The following is a 15,379-nucleotide window of genomic DNA, read 5'->3' as shown; positions in this document are numbered from 1 at the left end:
CTTTCAGCAAAATGTTGGGATATTTCTGGTTTAAAAACTTCATATGAAATCCAGTATTTGGTCATTCACACTACAGATGAAGAGAAGCTGTCTGACTCAAAGCTTTCCACTACAGAATATCTACTATTCTGATCAGATATTTGACTCAACACGACAGCATACCAATATTAAAAGACAGAAGAAAGATGCAGGTTTTATTATTTAAAGTCGAGCTGCTCTGCTGTCAAACTGATTCAAATCGCGTAACTAATATGCTGTGCAGCTCTAACATAAGTGAAAAATTAAATAATCAACAAGAACAAATATTGGACTGAATTTGTCTGGCATGTTAAATACTAACGGACTCACTCAGCAGCAAAAACAACATCTCTTCACCTCTAGTTTTAACTGAGCTCTGTGGATGTGCCTTTTTAGTAATACATCAGTGCTTTTTAGTGAAAGAACATCATCAGCAATGCACAGAAATGTTCCATAATCCAACTTTATTACAGCAACGTGATGAGGGCTGATATATACGGAGGCGTGTGGCGCAGTGGGTTGTGCGCTGGTGTTCGGTTCAGGGGGTCACAGGGTGAAGCCCCACTGCAGTCAGCATGTTGTTGTGTCCCTGAGACACTTCACCCCAAATTGCTCCTGTGGGGATTGTCCACAGTATTGAGTATGTTAGTCAATTTGGATAAAAATAAATAAGAGTGGTAAAAGCAGAAGTAGCAGCGATGACAGTGCAACGAGATAACATTCAATGTCAATGTGCATATTTACACTTACAGTCTAAAAACGTTGAATGTACAAAACTGTATGTAGTGTATTTCTAACTCTGTGTTCATAAAGGGTTAAAGTAACCAAAGGATGCAAGTCACATACATATTTCCAAATAGAAGGGGACAAGTCATGTGTGTAATTGAAGAGCCTACATTTCTGCCCTTTTATGAGGATCTTCAGTGACTTCCTGTCTGCGTCTGGCAAAGCTCACCCTTGCCTCCTAGTGGTCAGCGAGGAGGTTGCACCCCCTTGACTGGAGGATGTGATCTCTCTGTGTGTGTGTGTGTGTGTGTGTGTGTGTGTGTGTGTGTGTGTGTGTGTGTGTGTGTGTGTGTGTGTGTGTGTGTGTGTGTGTGTGTGTGTGTGTGTGTGTGTGTGTGTGTGTGTGTGTGTGTGTGTGTGTGTGTGTGTGTGTGTCAGTAGAGGTGGGAAGTAGTGCAGTACAAATCCTTCGTCATTGTACTTAAGTACATTTTTCTGGTATCAGTACTTTACTCCACTACTTATTTTGTACTTTGACTTCTTACATGTTGAACACAAATACCTGTACTTTCTACTTCTTACATGTTGAACACAAATACCTGTACTTTCTACTTCTTACATGTTGAACTCAAATACCTGTACTTTCTACTTCTTACATGTTGAACACAAATACCTGTACTTTCTACTTCTTACATGTTGAACTCAAATACCTGTACTTTCTACTTCTTACATGTTGAACACAAATACCTGTACTTTCTACTTCTTACATGTTGAACACAAATACCTGTACTTTCTACTTCTTACATGTTGAACACAAATACCTGTACTTTCTACTTCTTACATGTTGAACACAAATACCTGTACTTTCTACTTCTCACATGTTGAACTCAAATACCTGTACTTTCTACTTCTTACATGTTGAACACAAATACCTGTACTTTCTACTTCTTACATGTTGAACTCAAATACCTGTACTTTCTACTTCTTACATGTTGAACTCAAATACCTGTACTTTCTACTTCTTACATGTTGAACTCAAATACCTGTACTTTCTACTTCTTACATGTTGAACTCAAATACCTGTACTTTCTACTTCTTACATGTTGAACACAAATACCTATACTTTCTACTTCTTACATGTTGAACACAAATACCTGTACTTTCTACTTCTTACATGTTGAACACAAATACCTGTACTTTCTACTTCTTACATGTTGAACACAAATACCTGTACTTTCTACTTCTCACATGTTGAACACAAATACCTATACTTTCTACTTCTTACATGTTGAACACAAATACCTGTACTTTCTACTTCTCACATGTTGAACACAAATACCTGTACTTTCTACTTCTCACATGTTGAACACAAATACCTGTACTTTCTACTTCTTACATGTTGAACTCAAATACCTGTACTTTCTACTTCTTACATGTTGAACTCAAATACCTGTACTTTCTACTTCTCTCATTTTCCAAACAGGCTGGTTCCTTTAGTCTGAATGTGTGTTTGGTGGCGTGATCATTATTATTTAGAGTCATTGCGTGCCTATTGATTTGAACACGATCCGTGTATCCATCATTTCCTGGTCTTCTCTAAAGAAGAGGGACCAATGAAAACGTTGTCATGTTGCCGTTGTTCAGCATGGAAACATTCATTAGCTAACAATGACATTATTGTTCTATTAATATAAAGGGAGGTCAGGTACTCTTTAAAACAGCTGCTAGTTATGGGTACTTTTTACTGAAGTACATTTCAAAGCCTCTTTACTTTGACTTGAGTAAAGAAGTTTAGTCAGTACTTCTACTTTCACCAGAGTATTTTTAAACACAAGTATCTGTACAGATCTGTCTCTGTCTGAGTGAAGGATCTGTGTACTTTTGCCATCTCTGTGTGTCAGTGTGTGTGTGTCACTGCCAAGGACCTGTCCGTCTAGTCCATGGGCGTCCTTTAATCTGCCTGACACACGCGGGAGGCCCCCAGTGACTCTCTGTTATTAGGCCCATTAGTTTAGGATGAATTTGTATTAGCTCAAGTGAATGTGTGCGCATGTGTGTGTGCACTTGCATGTGTGATGAGTGTGTAATCTGTCTGACACCAAGCCAGGAGGGAGAAACACTCGAGGGATGACGGTTAATAAGTCTGCGTTTACAGACTGACTCTATGGAGGAAGAGAGTGATCTATTTTGCAGTTGCTTGTTGGTGGGTTTCTCTATTGATGTGGGTCTGTCACATCTAAGTGTTGCCTTTAAAGGTCACCTATCATGCTATTTTTAGGCATATATTATGGGTCTCAGATATATACAAATATATAAAAAACATGTGTATGAAGTGTTTTGCTCAAAATACTAAACAGATCATGCATTTTAGACATCCCTCATATCCCTCTGTTTCAGTCCTGTTAGAGACACGCTGATTCTGGGTCCTTAGCTTGAAAAAAGAGGAGGGGGACCAAATGCCTGCTCACAATTCTATGAGACACGGCTAAATGCTACCTTGATTAAACGCCATCATGTTCCAAACCCCATCAAGGATTATATGAAACAGTTTGGAGCTCAAAGGCTTTCTCTCTTGCCGGTTATACCACAAGGTGAGTTCCTTTTTACTTCCTGCTTCTTCACACACATGCTCTCCAGTACAGGTTAGCTCTGAGTGTTAGCCATGCTAATGTAAACACCGACCATATTACGTCCAAAACAGTCGGGCATTGTTTCTGATAGCAACGTTTCTGATTGGGCCGTGGGTCCACATTTCAGATATTACGTCATATCGGACGCAAATCTGGATCAGCTCCGTTGTTCCCCCGTTTCTAGAGATTTGTGTACGGAGGAAAAGAGAGAAGGTTTTAGTTCCCCGACACATATTTATGTAGAAAATACATAAAAAAGTGCATTTTGCATGATAGGTCCCCTTTAAATCTTTGATGTTTCTCAACTCACCACAAATGTAGAACTCAAGCTGCAACCTAACTTCATTTTTCCGCATTTCCCATTCAAGTCAGGTCTCTAATTCCACCGCCTTCTCTTCCCTCTCAGCCATATCGTCCCATTTCTTCCTCGTTTGTTGCCCCTCTATCATATCACAGTGCATTTCCCAACCAATAAACGGGGGCACTCTTCTGTAGAAATGTATTTATCTTTCACATAAACTCCATTCCGGCTCCACTGGTCTCTCTCCAGTAGCTCCACTGGCACTTAATTTCTATTAATGGTTCTGCAACTGGCGCTCCAATCCAATCCGTTGCTAGTCAGGGTGCATGAGGCACATGAGGAAATATGCAGAGCAATTATCCTGTGTAATGCGCATGGACCACTAATGCATCTCTGCTCATTGTGGGGTGCAGGAAACATTGCACATGCATATATTAACTGTGATGCAGAGGGTGAGAAGTATGAAGATGTGTGATATTAGTCAGGTCACATTATTGTAACTGTTGTACTCTCTTTCTTGCCAAACACACAGAAGAATTGGCTGCACACTCTTTTTTTAATTCTTTTTTGTATTATTTATTCTACATTGGCTTTTGTTTCTACTTGAGATGTGTGTGATGTGTTCTGGTCTTATGTTTGTTCCTTTCGGGACTCTCAACGTGGTCTGTGTCCGCCGGGTTATTTTGGCCCTCTTCTCCTCCTACATTGAACATCGCAGAAACTCCGTTCGAACATCAAAACGTTCAGCTCGGTCGGGATTCGATGGATATTACTTTTATCATTCATAACTTTCATAATTCCAGAGATACATCCCATAATTCATCACATTTTTAACATGGAAGTCAATGGAGAAATTATTCAGACTTGAACAACCTTCATGCGACTTCAACTGCTAACTGTTCATTCATACTTTCACTCAGAAACCTCAATCCAACTTTAAAATGTTACACATCTTTCTGACATTATTCGTGTAAAACAACTTTTAAATGTGATTCTTACTTTTAGAAATATTAAACATTGTTCAGACCTTGGTAAAGAGGCCTTCTTCAGATTTTAGAGTGCGTGATGTCACAGCTAGAGTGGAGGACAGTTTTCATTTTGCCTTCATATTTTCTTTTAAACCTGCCATAATTCCCAAACCCTACATTCCTGAGACATATTTTTTATGGCAAACGTAGGAAAACATCTCGTAGCTTGAAAGATAAAAAAACAATTAAGCAAAAATAATTAAACAAAATGCCTCTCGAGGGCATTAAGTGACAAACACTTTCTACATGTCTCCATTAAAACCCATTGTAAATTCAGCCTCACCTTTCCCCAAACAGCAGATTATTGACCCGAAAGTACACAAAAAGTACACTTCAGATACTCAACTTCCTTGACATGCTTCACGCTTTGAAATTTCACCGATATCTGTTACGGTTCTTCAACAAAACGTTCACATGTAACAGGAGTTTAACAGACTGTCTCAGCCTATTCTTTCCCGTCTGATGGAGACTTCACACTGCCTTCAACAGGTTCCACATATTTTAGACATTATTTGTGACGTATGCTTTTAGGTCTAAAGTTTTCAGTTGAAATATTCTGCAGCTTTTTCATGCATTTAGACTTTTATTTTCTTGTTCTTATTTCACATTCAAGTCCCCTCTATTCATGAACCCTTTAAAGTACTCAGTCACACCACTTATATACCACGTGCGACTGTTGCTATGTGAGTTAATCTTTCAAATACAAGGCTGCTTGTTTGATTCAGGCTCTTGTAGTCAATATGTCAAGGTATGTATCCCTAACATTGTATCAGCTACCTAACGACACAAACTCAGAGGATCTTTATAAACATTTTAAGTATTGCACATCTTTAAACATGACTCTTATAAATCACTTTTAAAACCAGCGATGCACAGTGTCAGCTTTTCTAAAATAGAAACTTCAATGTTCGCATCTTTCTAAATGATTCTACTTTTCAATGACCTACAAATAATCCTAATAATAATCCCATTTTCAATTTTCCAACTGTTCATATTTTTTGGTCAATTAACAAACCTGTTACAAATGTGTTGTTCAACAAATTTGAGCCTTTGCCACATTTATTTGAATTATTTATATAATTCCTACATAATGGGGAAGCTTCCCACTCTATGTTATGTAAATACAAGTGTCACCATGGAAACCTTTGATCTCTGCACACGTCGTTAGCTCAAATATAAACACCTGTGTCATTGAACATGATGATCTCAAAACTCCAACTGACATGCTCAGAGCAGTAGACTTCAGATAATGGTTAATGGTCTTGCCCTCAACAGCTCTACGTCAATTACGGGGTGTCATCATATGCCGTTTCCATGGAAACGCATCCCTCTACATAAAACACGATGTCGCTGTAACTCCAATGGACACGGTCCGATCTTCACCTGTATATCACCTCTCCATGCTGTCCCCAAAACTTTGCTTGTATATCACCGGTCCATGCCTCAACAGCTTTACGCCAAATCTGAGATCTCACCATATGCCGTTTCCATGGAAACGCATCCCTCACCATAAAACACGATGTTGTCGTAACGCCTATGAAAAGGGTCAAAACAGCACCACACTTCAGATAATGGTTAACGGTCCAGCCCTCAACAGCTCTGCGTCAATTATGGGGTTTCATCATATGCCGTTTCCATGGAAACTCATCCCTCGCCATATAAGACGACGTTGCTATAACTCCTATGAAAATGTTCAAAAAGTGCTCAAACTTCAAATGTGTGCTAATAGTCCAGCCGTGAAGACATCTACGGGACAGTTTTGAGATTTCTTCAAATGCCGTTGCCATAGCGACACAATGATCGCATGAAACACGGTTCTCTCATAACGTCAGTGAAAATGCTCTAAACGGCCCAAAACTTCACAGGTTTGGAAATGATGCAGCCATCAACGCATCTAAGCATATTATGGGATGTCATCAAATGCCGTTGGCATGGCGACAGATCATTCACCATCAAGTTAGTTGAACATTTTGCAGTTCAAATATTCTGCTGCTTTTCTTCTCTCACACATTCAAGCCCCCAGTGTCCATGTATCATTTCAAGCTAAATTATTCACTTTCTTACCCTGTCATTTTGATCTAATCCTCCCTTCACCAAACTATTATGCTTTGATCTTAGGTGCCTATAACTTTCAAAATATGCTTATTTGTAGAATGCATTTTGTAGCTCTGCACATTTGTGTCCCAGCTCTAGAATAGTATCCTCGTTCTGATCCTTCAGATCTGGCCTCTGTATTAAGAGACTCGAAAAACCTACGCTGCGTCTCTTTCTGGGCTGGCTAAAATGGGGAAAAAGCAAACATTAAAATGAATGAAAAAATGTTTTTGCAAGTGTTCTATTTTAAGTGTGTCCTGTGTTAAAAACAGGTTAAATCTGCAGATGGATAAAAAATGTACATTTACCTGGCTTGTAGTGGTAGAAACTTCCTCTCCCTTTGAAATGCTGTCCAAACTCAGTGAATACATGTAGATTAGATACTAGATTGATGAGTCCTGGTAGTTGCCAGCTGATTGGTCAGTGATCTTGATTGCTGATTGACAGCACCTGTGAGAAATGAGCCAGAAGGCAGTATGTTGAGTGGTGTGGAGTATAAAAGCAGCTTCTTCAGTTTGCTCTAGCATGAGCCACTCTTTCCATCAACACACAGTCTGTGTCAAATCCAGCATTCACAATTTCCTGCTTCAAAATGGGTATGTTTTTAACTTTGTGTTCTTGTATTTGCTGAGGGCTTGAGTGTATAGCTCATGTTCAGATTGAATCTAATACATGTGTTTCTGTTCTGTTCTCATTGGAATCATGTATTTCTTGTTTCAGCGTCAAAGAAAGTGTTGATTGTGTATGCACACCAGAGCTCTGGCTCGTTCAACTCTGCAGCCAAAGATGCTGCGGTGGAAGTTTTAACTGCTAAGGGCTGCACAGTAGAAGTATCTGACCTGTATGCCATGAAGTTTAAAGCCACTGCTACAGCTGAGGACATCACTGGTAAATACCTCACTGAAAATAAATAGTTTAGCTTTCAAACTAGTCTTCAGACTCGCAAACATTTATTTTCCCTGCAGGAGAAGTTAAGAATGCAGATCACTTCTGTTACGGAGAGGAGACCAAACTGGCATGGGAGGCGGGAAAGCTTACTGCTGATATCACTGAAGAACAACGCAAGCTCACTGAGGCAGACCTCGTCATTTTTCAGGTAGACCCAGAATGAAAATGTGTTCTTTTAAGCCATGCCTCTGTTATGAACTAACCTTAAGCCCTACTTCTCAGTTCCCCATGTACTGGTTCACTGTTCCTGCCATCATGAAGGGCTGGATAGACCGGGTGCTCACACTGGGCTTTGCCTTCACCCACGAGAAGCGCTACAGCCAGGGAATCTTCAAGGTAACAAAGCAAATCGAGAGGTTTGCCTTATTGTGACGCTATCTCTCCCTACTTACAGTAGGTCTTATCTTTTTCCACAGGACAAGAAGGCCATGCTGTCCTTCACCACTGGGTCTCAGGAGTCCATGTTCAGTGCAAATGGCATTAATGGAGACATGAATGTCACTCTTTGGCCACTGCAGGTATTTGATTTGGACGACTGATTATCAAAAAGCTGTTCCAGAGGAAACTTATTTATTGTCTGCATCAACACTCATTTTATTTCCCTGTTTCCTCCAGAATGGCATCCTGCACTACTGTGGCTTCCAGGTTCTGGCTCCTCAGATCTTCTGGGCCCCGTCTCACGTTCCCTCTGAGGCACGCGATACCATGCTGGAGGGCTGGCGCGCACGTATGCAAGGCCTCCTGGGAGAAAACCCACTTGCTTTCACTCCCTTGGACTGCTTTGATGGGGAGAAGGGTTACCAGCTGAAGCCTGAGGTCCATGAGAAACATGCCGCCAAGGAGTTTGGACTGACCGTGGGGATCCACCTGGGCAAGGCCCTGCCACCCAACAACCAGATGAAAGCTGGAGTCTGAAGAATGACTGTTGGTTTTTTATGATGAAAAATAAAAGATGGTTAACATGTTCTGAATTTCTGTTGAATACTTGGAAACTGTATTGTAGTTCAAATGGCTGGGGTTTGTGTATACAGTGGGGCAAAGAAAGTATTTAGTCAGCCACCAATTGTGAAAGTTCTCCCACTTAAAAAGATGAGAAGCCTGTAATTTTATAGTTGAGTCAACTATGAGAGACAAAATGAGGAAAAGAAATCCAGAAAATCACTGTCTGATTTTTAAATCATTTATTTGCAAATTATGGTGGAAAATAAGTATTTGGTCACCAACAAACAAGATTTCTGGCTCTCACAGACCTGTAACTTTAGGAGCCTCCTCTGTCCTCCACTTGTTAACTGTATTAATGTCACCTGTTTGAACTCTTTATCAATCAATGTTTATTTATATAGCCCAATATCACAAATGTTACATTTGTCTCAGTGGACTTCAGTTTGTACAGAATATCAGTGACAACACGACACCCTCTGTCCTTAGACCCTCTGTCCTTAGACCCTCACATCGTACAAGGAAAAACTTCCAGAGAAACCCCACAGTTTAAAGGGGAACATGGGAGAAACCTCAGGGAGAGCAACAGAGGGGGATCCCTCTCCCAGGACAGACAGACGTGCAATAGATGCCGTGTGTAAATTGAAAAGATAATACATTTGCAACATAGGTAGACCAAATGTTTGGAAATGCATGTGTGTATAATAAGAAGATGAATCCATGAGTATATCCATCCAGGACTTATGATCCAGGACCACAGCCACGACTCAAGATCCCGGACTCGCAATCCATGACACAGGACCGCAGGATCATCCATGACTCCGGATCCCGGCGTATATAGACACCAAAAAGAAAGACATTTGGGGAAGCTGGGTTAATGGGAACATGAGAGTACACAGGTATAGACAGAGAGAAGGAAGAAGTAAGATGTCCCCCGACAAACTAAGCCTATATCAGCAAAACTAGGGGCTGAATCTAATCAGCCCTAACTATAAGCTTTATCAAAAAGGAAGGTCTTAAGCGCACTCTTAAAAACGGATAGGGTGTCTGCCGTCCGAACACAAACTGGAAGCTGATTCCACAAAAGTGGAGCTTGATAAGAAAAGGCTCTGGCTCCCATTGTACTTTTAGAGACTCTAGGAACAACCAACAACCCTGCATTCTTGGAACGCAATGCCCTAGTAGGACAGTAGGGTATAATGAGTTCTTTAAGGTAAGATGGCGCCTGCCCATTAAGGGCTTTGTAGGCCAGAAGAAGAATTTTAAATTCTATCCTGTGTTCTATAGGGAGCCAGTGTAAGGCAGCCAGAACAGGAGTAATGTGGTCCCTTTTCCTAACTCTGGTTAGTACACGAGCTGCAGCATTTTGAATCAGCTGAAGAGACTTGACTGACTTCTTGGTACACCCTGATAATAAGGAGTTACAATAATCCAGCCTTGAAGTAATAAATGCATGGACTAGTTTCTCTGCATCGTTTTGAGGCAAGATATGCCTGATTGTTGCAATGTTACGTAGATGGAAGTAGGCGTTCCTTGAAAACGATTTTATGTGGGTGTTAAAGGATAAATCCTGATAAAATATAACACCAAGATTCCTTACAGTCTCACTGGAGGCCAAATTAATGCCATCAATAGTTAATATATCTTTAGATAATTTGTTTCGTAGATTCTTCGGGCCAAGTACAATAACTTCAGTTTTGGTCGTGTTTAACATCAAAAGATGTAAGGTCATCCACGTTTTTAAGTCCTTGAGGCAGTCTTGAATTTTATTTAGATGATTAATTTCATCAGGCTTGATTGATAAATATAGTTGAGTATCATCCACATAACAATTAAAGTTTACAGAATGATTCCTTATAATATTGCCTAACGTAAGCATATATAGTGTGAACAAAATAGGTCCAAGCACTGAGCCCTGTGGCACTCCATGGCTAACTTTGGTTTGCGTGGAAGATTCATCGTTGACACGTACAAACTGAGAGCGTTCAGATAGATAGGACCTAAACCAGCCTAAAGCAGTTCCCTGTATGCCAACTAAGTGCTCTAGGCTTTGCAATAAGATATCATGGTCGATAGTATCAAATGCAGCACTAAGATCGAGCAAGACAAGAATAGAGACAAGTCCCTTGTCTGAGGCTATTAGAATGTCATTTGTGACTTTAACCAGAGCTGTCTCTGTGCTATGTTGTGTTCTAAAGCCAGACTGAAAATCTTCAAATAAATCATAGTTTCTTAAGTAATCACACAGCTGTTTTGCGACTGCTTTCTCAAGACTTTTTGAGAGGAACGGAAGATTAGAAATAGGTCTATAGTTGGCTAAAACCTCTGGATCGAGGTTGTGCTTTTTAAGAAGCGGTTTTATCACTGCTACTTTGAATGATTGTGGAACATAGCTTGATAATAAAGGCATATTCATAATATTTAATAAAGAAGTGCTAATTAATGGAAAAACTTATTTTAACAGCTTAGTTGGAATCGGGTCTAAGATACACGTTGATGGTTTAGAAGAGAGAATCATTGCATTTAATTGTTCAAGGTTTATGGCTGAGAAACATTCTAGTTTACTATCTAGTGTAATATTAGAACTTACGTTTCCGGGAGCTGTTGATAACACTATACTGGTCAAAGGCAAGAGGTCATTGATTTTGTTTCTAAGAGTAACAATTTTATCGTTAAAAAAGCACATAAAATCATTCCTACTGAGTGCTATGGGAATAGAAGGCTCAGTCGAGCTGTGGCTCTCTGTCAGCCTGGCTACAGTGCTGAAAAGAAATCTGGCATTATTCTTATTCTCATCTATTAATGAAGAGTAGTATGCTGCTCTCGCTTTACGCAGTGCTTTCTTATATTCATTGAGAGTGATATGCCAAGTTAACTGTATTAATGGCACCTGTTTGAACTCGTTATCAGTATAAAAGACACCTGTCCACAACCTCAAACAGTCACACTCCAGACTCCACTATGGCCAAGACCAAAGAGCTGTCAAAGGACACCAGAAACTAAATGGTAGACCTGCACCAGGCTGGGAAGACTGAATCTGCAATAGGTAAGCAGCTTGGTGTGAAGAAATCAACTGTGGGAGCAATTATTAGAAAATGGAAGACAAACAAGAGCACTGATAATCTCCCTCGATCTGGGGCTCCATGCAAGATCTCACCCCGTGGGGTCAAAATGAGAAACAAGAACGGTGAGCAAAAATCCCAGAACCACACGGGGGGACCTAGTCCATGACCTGCAGAGAGCTGGGACCAAAGTAACAAAGGCTACCATCAGTAACACACTACGCCGCCAGGGACTCAAATCCTGCAGTGCCAGACGTGTCCCCCTGCTTAAGCCAGTACATGTCCAGGCCCATCTGAAGTTTGCTAGAGAGCATTTAGATGATCCAGAAGAGGATTGGGAGAATGTCATTGTCATATGGTCAGATGAAACCAAAATAGAACTTTTTGGTAAAAACTCAACTAGACGTGTTTGGAGGAGAAAGAATGCTGAGTTGCATCCAAAGAACACCTACTGTGAAACATGGGGGGGGAAACATCATGCTTTGGGGCTGTTTTTCTGCAAAGGGACCAGGACCACTGATCCGTGTAAAGGAAAGAATGAATGGGGCCATGTATCGTGAGATTTTGAGTGACAACCTCCTTCCATCAGCAAGGGCATTGAAGATGAAACGTGGCTGGGTCTTTCAGCATGACAATGATCCCAAACACACCGCCCGGGCAACGAAGGAGTGGCTTCGTAAGAAGCATTTCAAGGTCCTGGAGTGGCCTAGCCAGTCTCCAGATCTCAACCCCATAGAAAATCTTTGGAGGGAGTTGAAAGTCCGTGTTGCCTAGCAACAGCCCCAAAACATCACTGCTCTAGAGGAGATCTGCATGGAGGAATGGGCCTAAATACCAGCAACAGTGAAAACCTTGTGAAGACTTACAGAAAACGTTTGACCTCTGTCATTACCAACAAAGGGTATATCACAAAGTATTGAGATGAACTTTTGTTTTTGACCAAATACTTATTTTCCTTTTCACCATAATTTGCAAATAAATTCTTTAAAAATCAGACAATGTGATTTTCTGGATTTTTTTTTTTCTCATTCTGTCTCTCATAGTTGAGGTATACCTAGGATGAAAATTACAGGCCTCTCATCTTTTTAAGGCGGAGAACTTGCACAATTGGTGGCTGACTAAATACTTTTTTGCCACACTGTACAATAATTCAAGTAAAGCACTTCTTGTAATTCTCAGCATTTTACTTGTATTTATATAACAGTCGTTTGACTCATTCAGCTTTAATGGCAACGCACACAAGATATCGCTATGGCAACCGGTTGTATTACATTTTCTTTAGGCTTACCAATGTTAAGTATTGTGACGCAACGTCCATCAAACTCCTGTTGGGAAAGATTTCACCGATTGCTAAACTTTGAGCCAAGTTGACTTTTCACTGAAGTGTCTCAAGTTAACTTCTGTGGTCAGGAGACTTGACAAAAATAATCTGTAACCCTTCATTTCAAGAACTTAATTTCTGTCAACCCTGTCATTTTGATCTAATCCTCCCTTCACCAAACTATTATGCTTTGATCTTAGGTGCCTATAACTTCCAAAATATGCTTATTTGTAGAATGCATTTTGTAGCTCTGCACATTTGTGTCCCAGCTCTAGAATAGTATCCTCGTTCTGATCCTTCAGATCTGGCCTCTGTATTAAGAGACACGAAAAACCTACGCTGCGTCTCTTTCTGGGTCGGCTAAAATGGGGAAAAAGCAAACATTAAAATGAATGACAAAATGTTTTTGCAAGTGTTCTATTGTAAGTGTGTCCTGTGTTAAAAACAGGTTAAATCTGCAGCTGGATAAAAAATGTACATTTACCTGGCTTGTAGTGGTAGAAAAGTTCCTCTCCCTTTGAAATGCTGTCCAAACTCAGTGAATACATGTAGATTAGATACTAGATTGATGAGTCCTGGTAGTTGCCAGCTGATTGGTCGGTGATCTTGATTGCTGATTGACAGCACCTGTGAGAAATGAGCTAGAAGGCAGTCTGTTGAGTGGTGTGGAGTATAAAAGCAGATTCTTCAGTTTGCTCTAGCATGAGCCACTCTTTCCATCAACACACAGTCTGTGTCAAATCCAGCATTTACAATTTCCTGCTTCAAAATGGGTATGTTTTTAACTTTGTGTTCTTGTATTTGCTGAGGGCTTGAGTGTATAGCTCATGTTCAGATTGAATCTAATACATGTGTTTCTGTTCTCATTGGAATCATGTATTTCTTGTTTCAGCGTCAAAGAAAGTGTTGATTGTGTATGCACACCAGAGCTCTGGCTCGTTCAACTCTGCAGCCAAAGACGCTGCGGTGGAAGTTTTAACTGCTAAGGGCTGCACAGTAGAAGTATCTGACCTGTATGCCATGAAGTTTAAAGCCACTGCTACAGCTGAGGACATCACTGGTAAATACCTCACTGAAAATAAATAGTTTAGCTTTCAAACTAGTCTTCAGACTCGCAAACATTTATTTTCCCTGCAGGAGAAGTTAAGAATGCAGATCACTTCTGTTACGGAGAGGAGACCAAACTGGCATGGGAGGCGGGAAAGCTTACTGCTGATATCACTGAAGAACAACGCAAACTCACTGAGGCAGACCTCGTCATTTTTCAGGTAGAGCCAGAATGAAAATGTGTTATTCTTTTAAGCCATGCCTCTGTTATGAACTAACCTTAAGCCCTACTTCTCAGTTCCCCATGTACTGGTTCACTGTTCCTGCCATCATGAAGGGCTGGATAGACCGGGTGCTCACACTGGGCTTTGCCTTCACCCACGAGAAGCGCTACAGCCAGGGAATCTTCAAGGTAACAAAGCAAATCGAGAGGTTTGCCTTATTGTGACGCTATCTCTCCCTACTTACAGTAGATCTTGTCTTTTTCCACAGGACAAGAAGGCCATGCTGTCCTTCACCACTGGGTCTCAGGAGTCCATGTTCAGTGCAAATGGCATTAATGGAGACATGAATGTCACTCTTTGGCCACTGCAGGTATTTTATTTGGACGACTGATTATCAAAAAGCTGTTCCAGAGGAAACTTATTTATTGTCTGCATCAACACTCATTTTATTTCTCTGTTTCCTCCAGAATGGCATCCTGCACTACTGTGGCTTCCAGGTTCTGGCTCCTCAGATCTTCTGGGCCCCGTCTCACGTTCCCTCTGAGGCACGCGGTACCATGCTGGAGGGCTGGCGCGCACGTATGCAAGGCCTCCTGGGAGAAAACCCACTTGCTTTCACTCCCTTGGACTGCTTTGATGGGGAGAAGGGTTACCAGCTGAAGCCTGAGGTCCATGAGAAACATGCCGCCAAGGACTTTGGACTGACCGTGGGGATCCACCTGGGCAAGGCCCTGCCACCCAACAACCAGATGAAAGCTAGAGTCTGAAGAATGACTGTTGGTTTTTTTATGATAAATAAAAGATGGTTAATATGTTCTGAATTTCTGTTGAATACTTGGAAACTGTATTGTAGTTCAAATGGCTGGGGTTTGCGTATACAGTGGGGCAAAACAAGTATTTAGTCAGCCACCAATTGTGCAAGTTCTCCCACTTAAAAAGATGAGAGGCCTGTAATTTTCATCCTAGGTATACCTCAACTATGAGAGACAGAATGAGAAGGAAAAAAATCACATCTGATTTTTAAAGAATGTATTTGAAAAT

At 40.8% G+C, this 15,379-nt stretch overlaps 2 protein-coding genes across 2 annotated transcripts; both read left to right on the top strand.

The window, feature by feature from the left end:
* Positions 1–7,250: 7,250 nt before the first annotated feature.
* LOC307023174 (NAD(P)H dehydrogenase [quinone] 1-like) lies at positions 7,251–8,716 on the top strand. The gene is made up of 6 exons (XM_079656278.1): positions 7,251–7,393; positions 7,518–7,685; positions 7,763–7,893; positions 7,968–8,081; positions 8,162–8,263; positions 8,361–8,716. The coding sequence occupies exons 1-6, from the start codon at positions 7,390–7,392 to the stop codon at positions 8,658–8,660; spliced, it is 819 nt and encodes a 272-aa protein (XP_079512404.1). The 5' UTR covers positions 7,251–7,389; the 3' UTR covers positions 8,661–8,716.
* Positions 8,717–13,732: 5,016 nt separating this feature from the next.
* Positions 13,733–15,159, top strand: LOC307022638 (NAD(P)H dehydrogenase [quinone] 1-like). The gene is made up of 6 exons (XM_079655482.1): positions 13,733–13,840; positions 13,960–14,127; positions 14,205–14,335; positions 14,413–14,526; positions 14,607–14,708; positions 14,806–15,159. Exons 1-6 carry the CDS (start codon positions 13,837–13,839, stop codon positions 15,103–15,105), a joined length of 819 nt encoding a protein of 272 aa, XP_079511608.1. The 5' UTR covers positions 13,733–13,836; the 3' UTR covers positions 15,106–15,159.
* The last annotated feature ends 220 nt before the right edge of the window (positions 15,160–15,379 follow it).

Source organism: Notothenia rossii (genome assembly GCF_949606895.1).
Source record: "Notothenia rossii genome assembly, chromosome: 10".
NCBI classification, from domain to species: Eukaryota; Metazoa; Chordata; class Actinopteri; order Perciformes; family Nototheniidae; genus Notothenia; species Notothenia rossii.
The sequence above is the reverse complement of the archived record's forward strand: the minus strand, read 5'-3'. Positions and strand labels throughout refer to the sequence as shown.

Coding starts and splice junctions, on each gene's coding strand:
- LOC307023174 (XM_079656278.1), top strand. Junction 7,686..7,762: donor TACAGCTGAGGACATCACTG/GTAAATACCTCA, acceptor TTTTCCCTGCAG/GAGAAGTTAAGAATGCAGAT. Junction 7,894..7,967: donor CAGACCTCGTCATTTTTCAG/GTAGACCCAGAA, acceptor CCTACTTCTCAG/TTCCCCATGTACTGGTTCAC.
- LOC307022638 (XM_079655482.1), top strand. Junction 14,128..14,204: donor TACAGCTGAGGACATCACTG/GTAAATACCTCA, acceptor TTTTCCCTGCAG/GAGAAGTTAAGAATGCAGAT. Junction 14,709..14,805: donor TCACTCTTTGGCCACTGCAG/GTATTTTATTTG, acceptor TGTTTCCTCCAG/AATGGCATCCTGCACTACTG.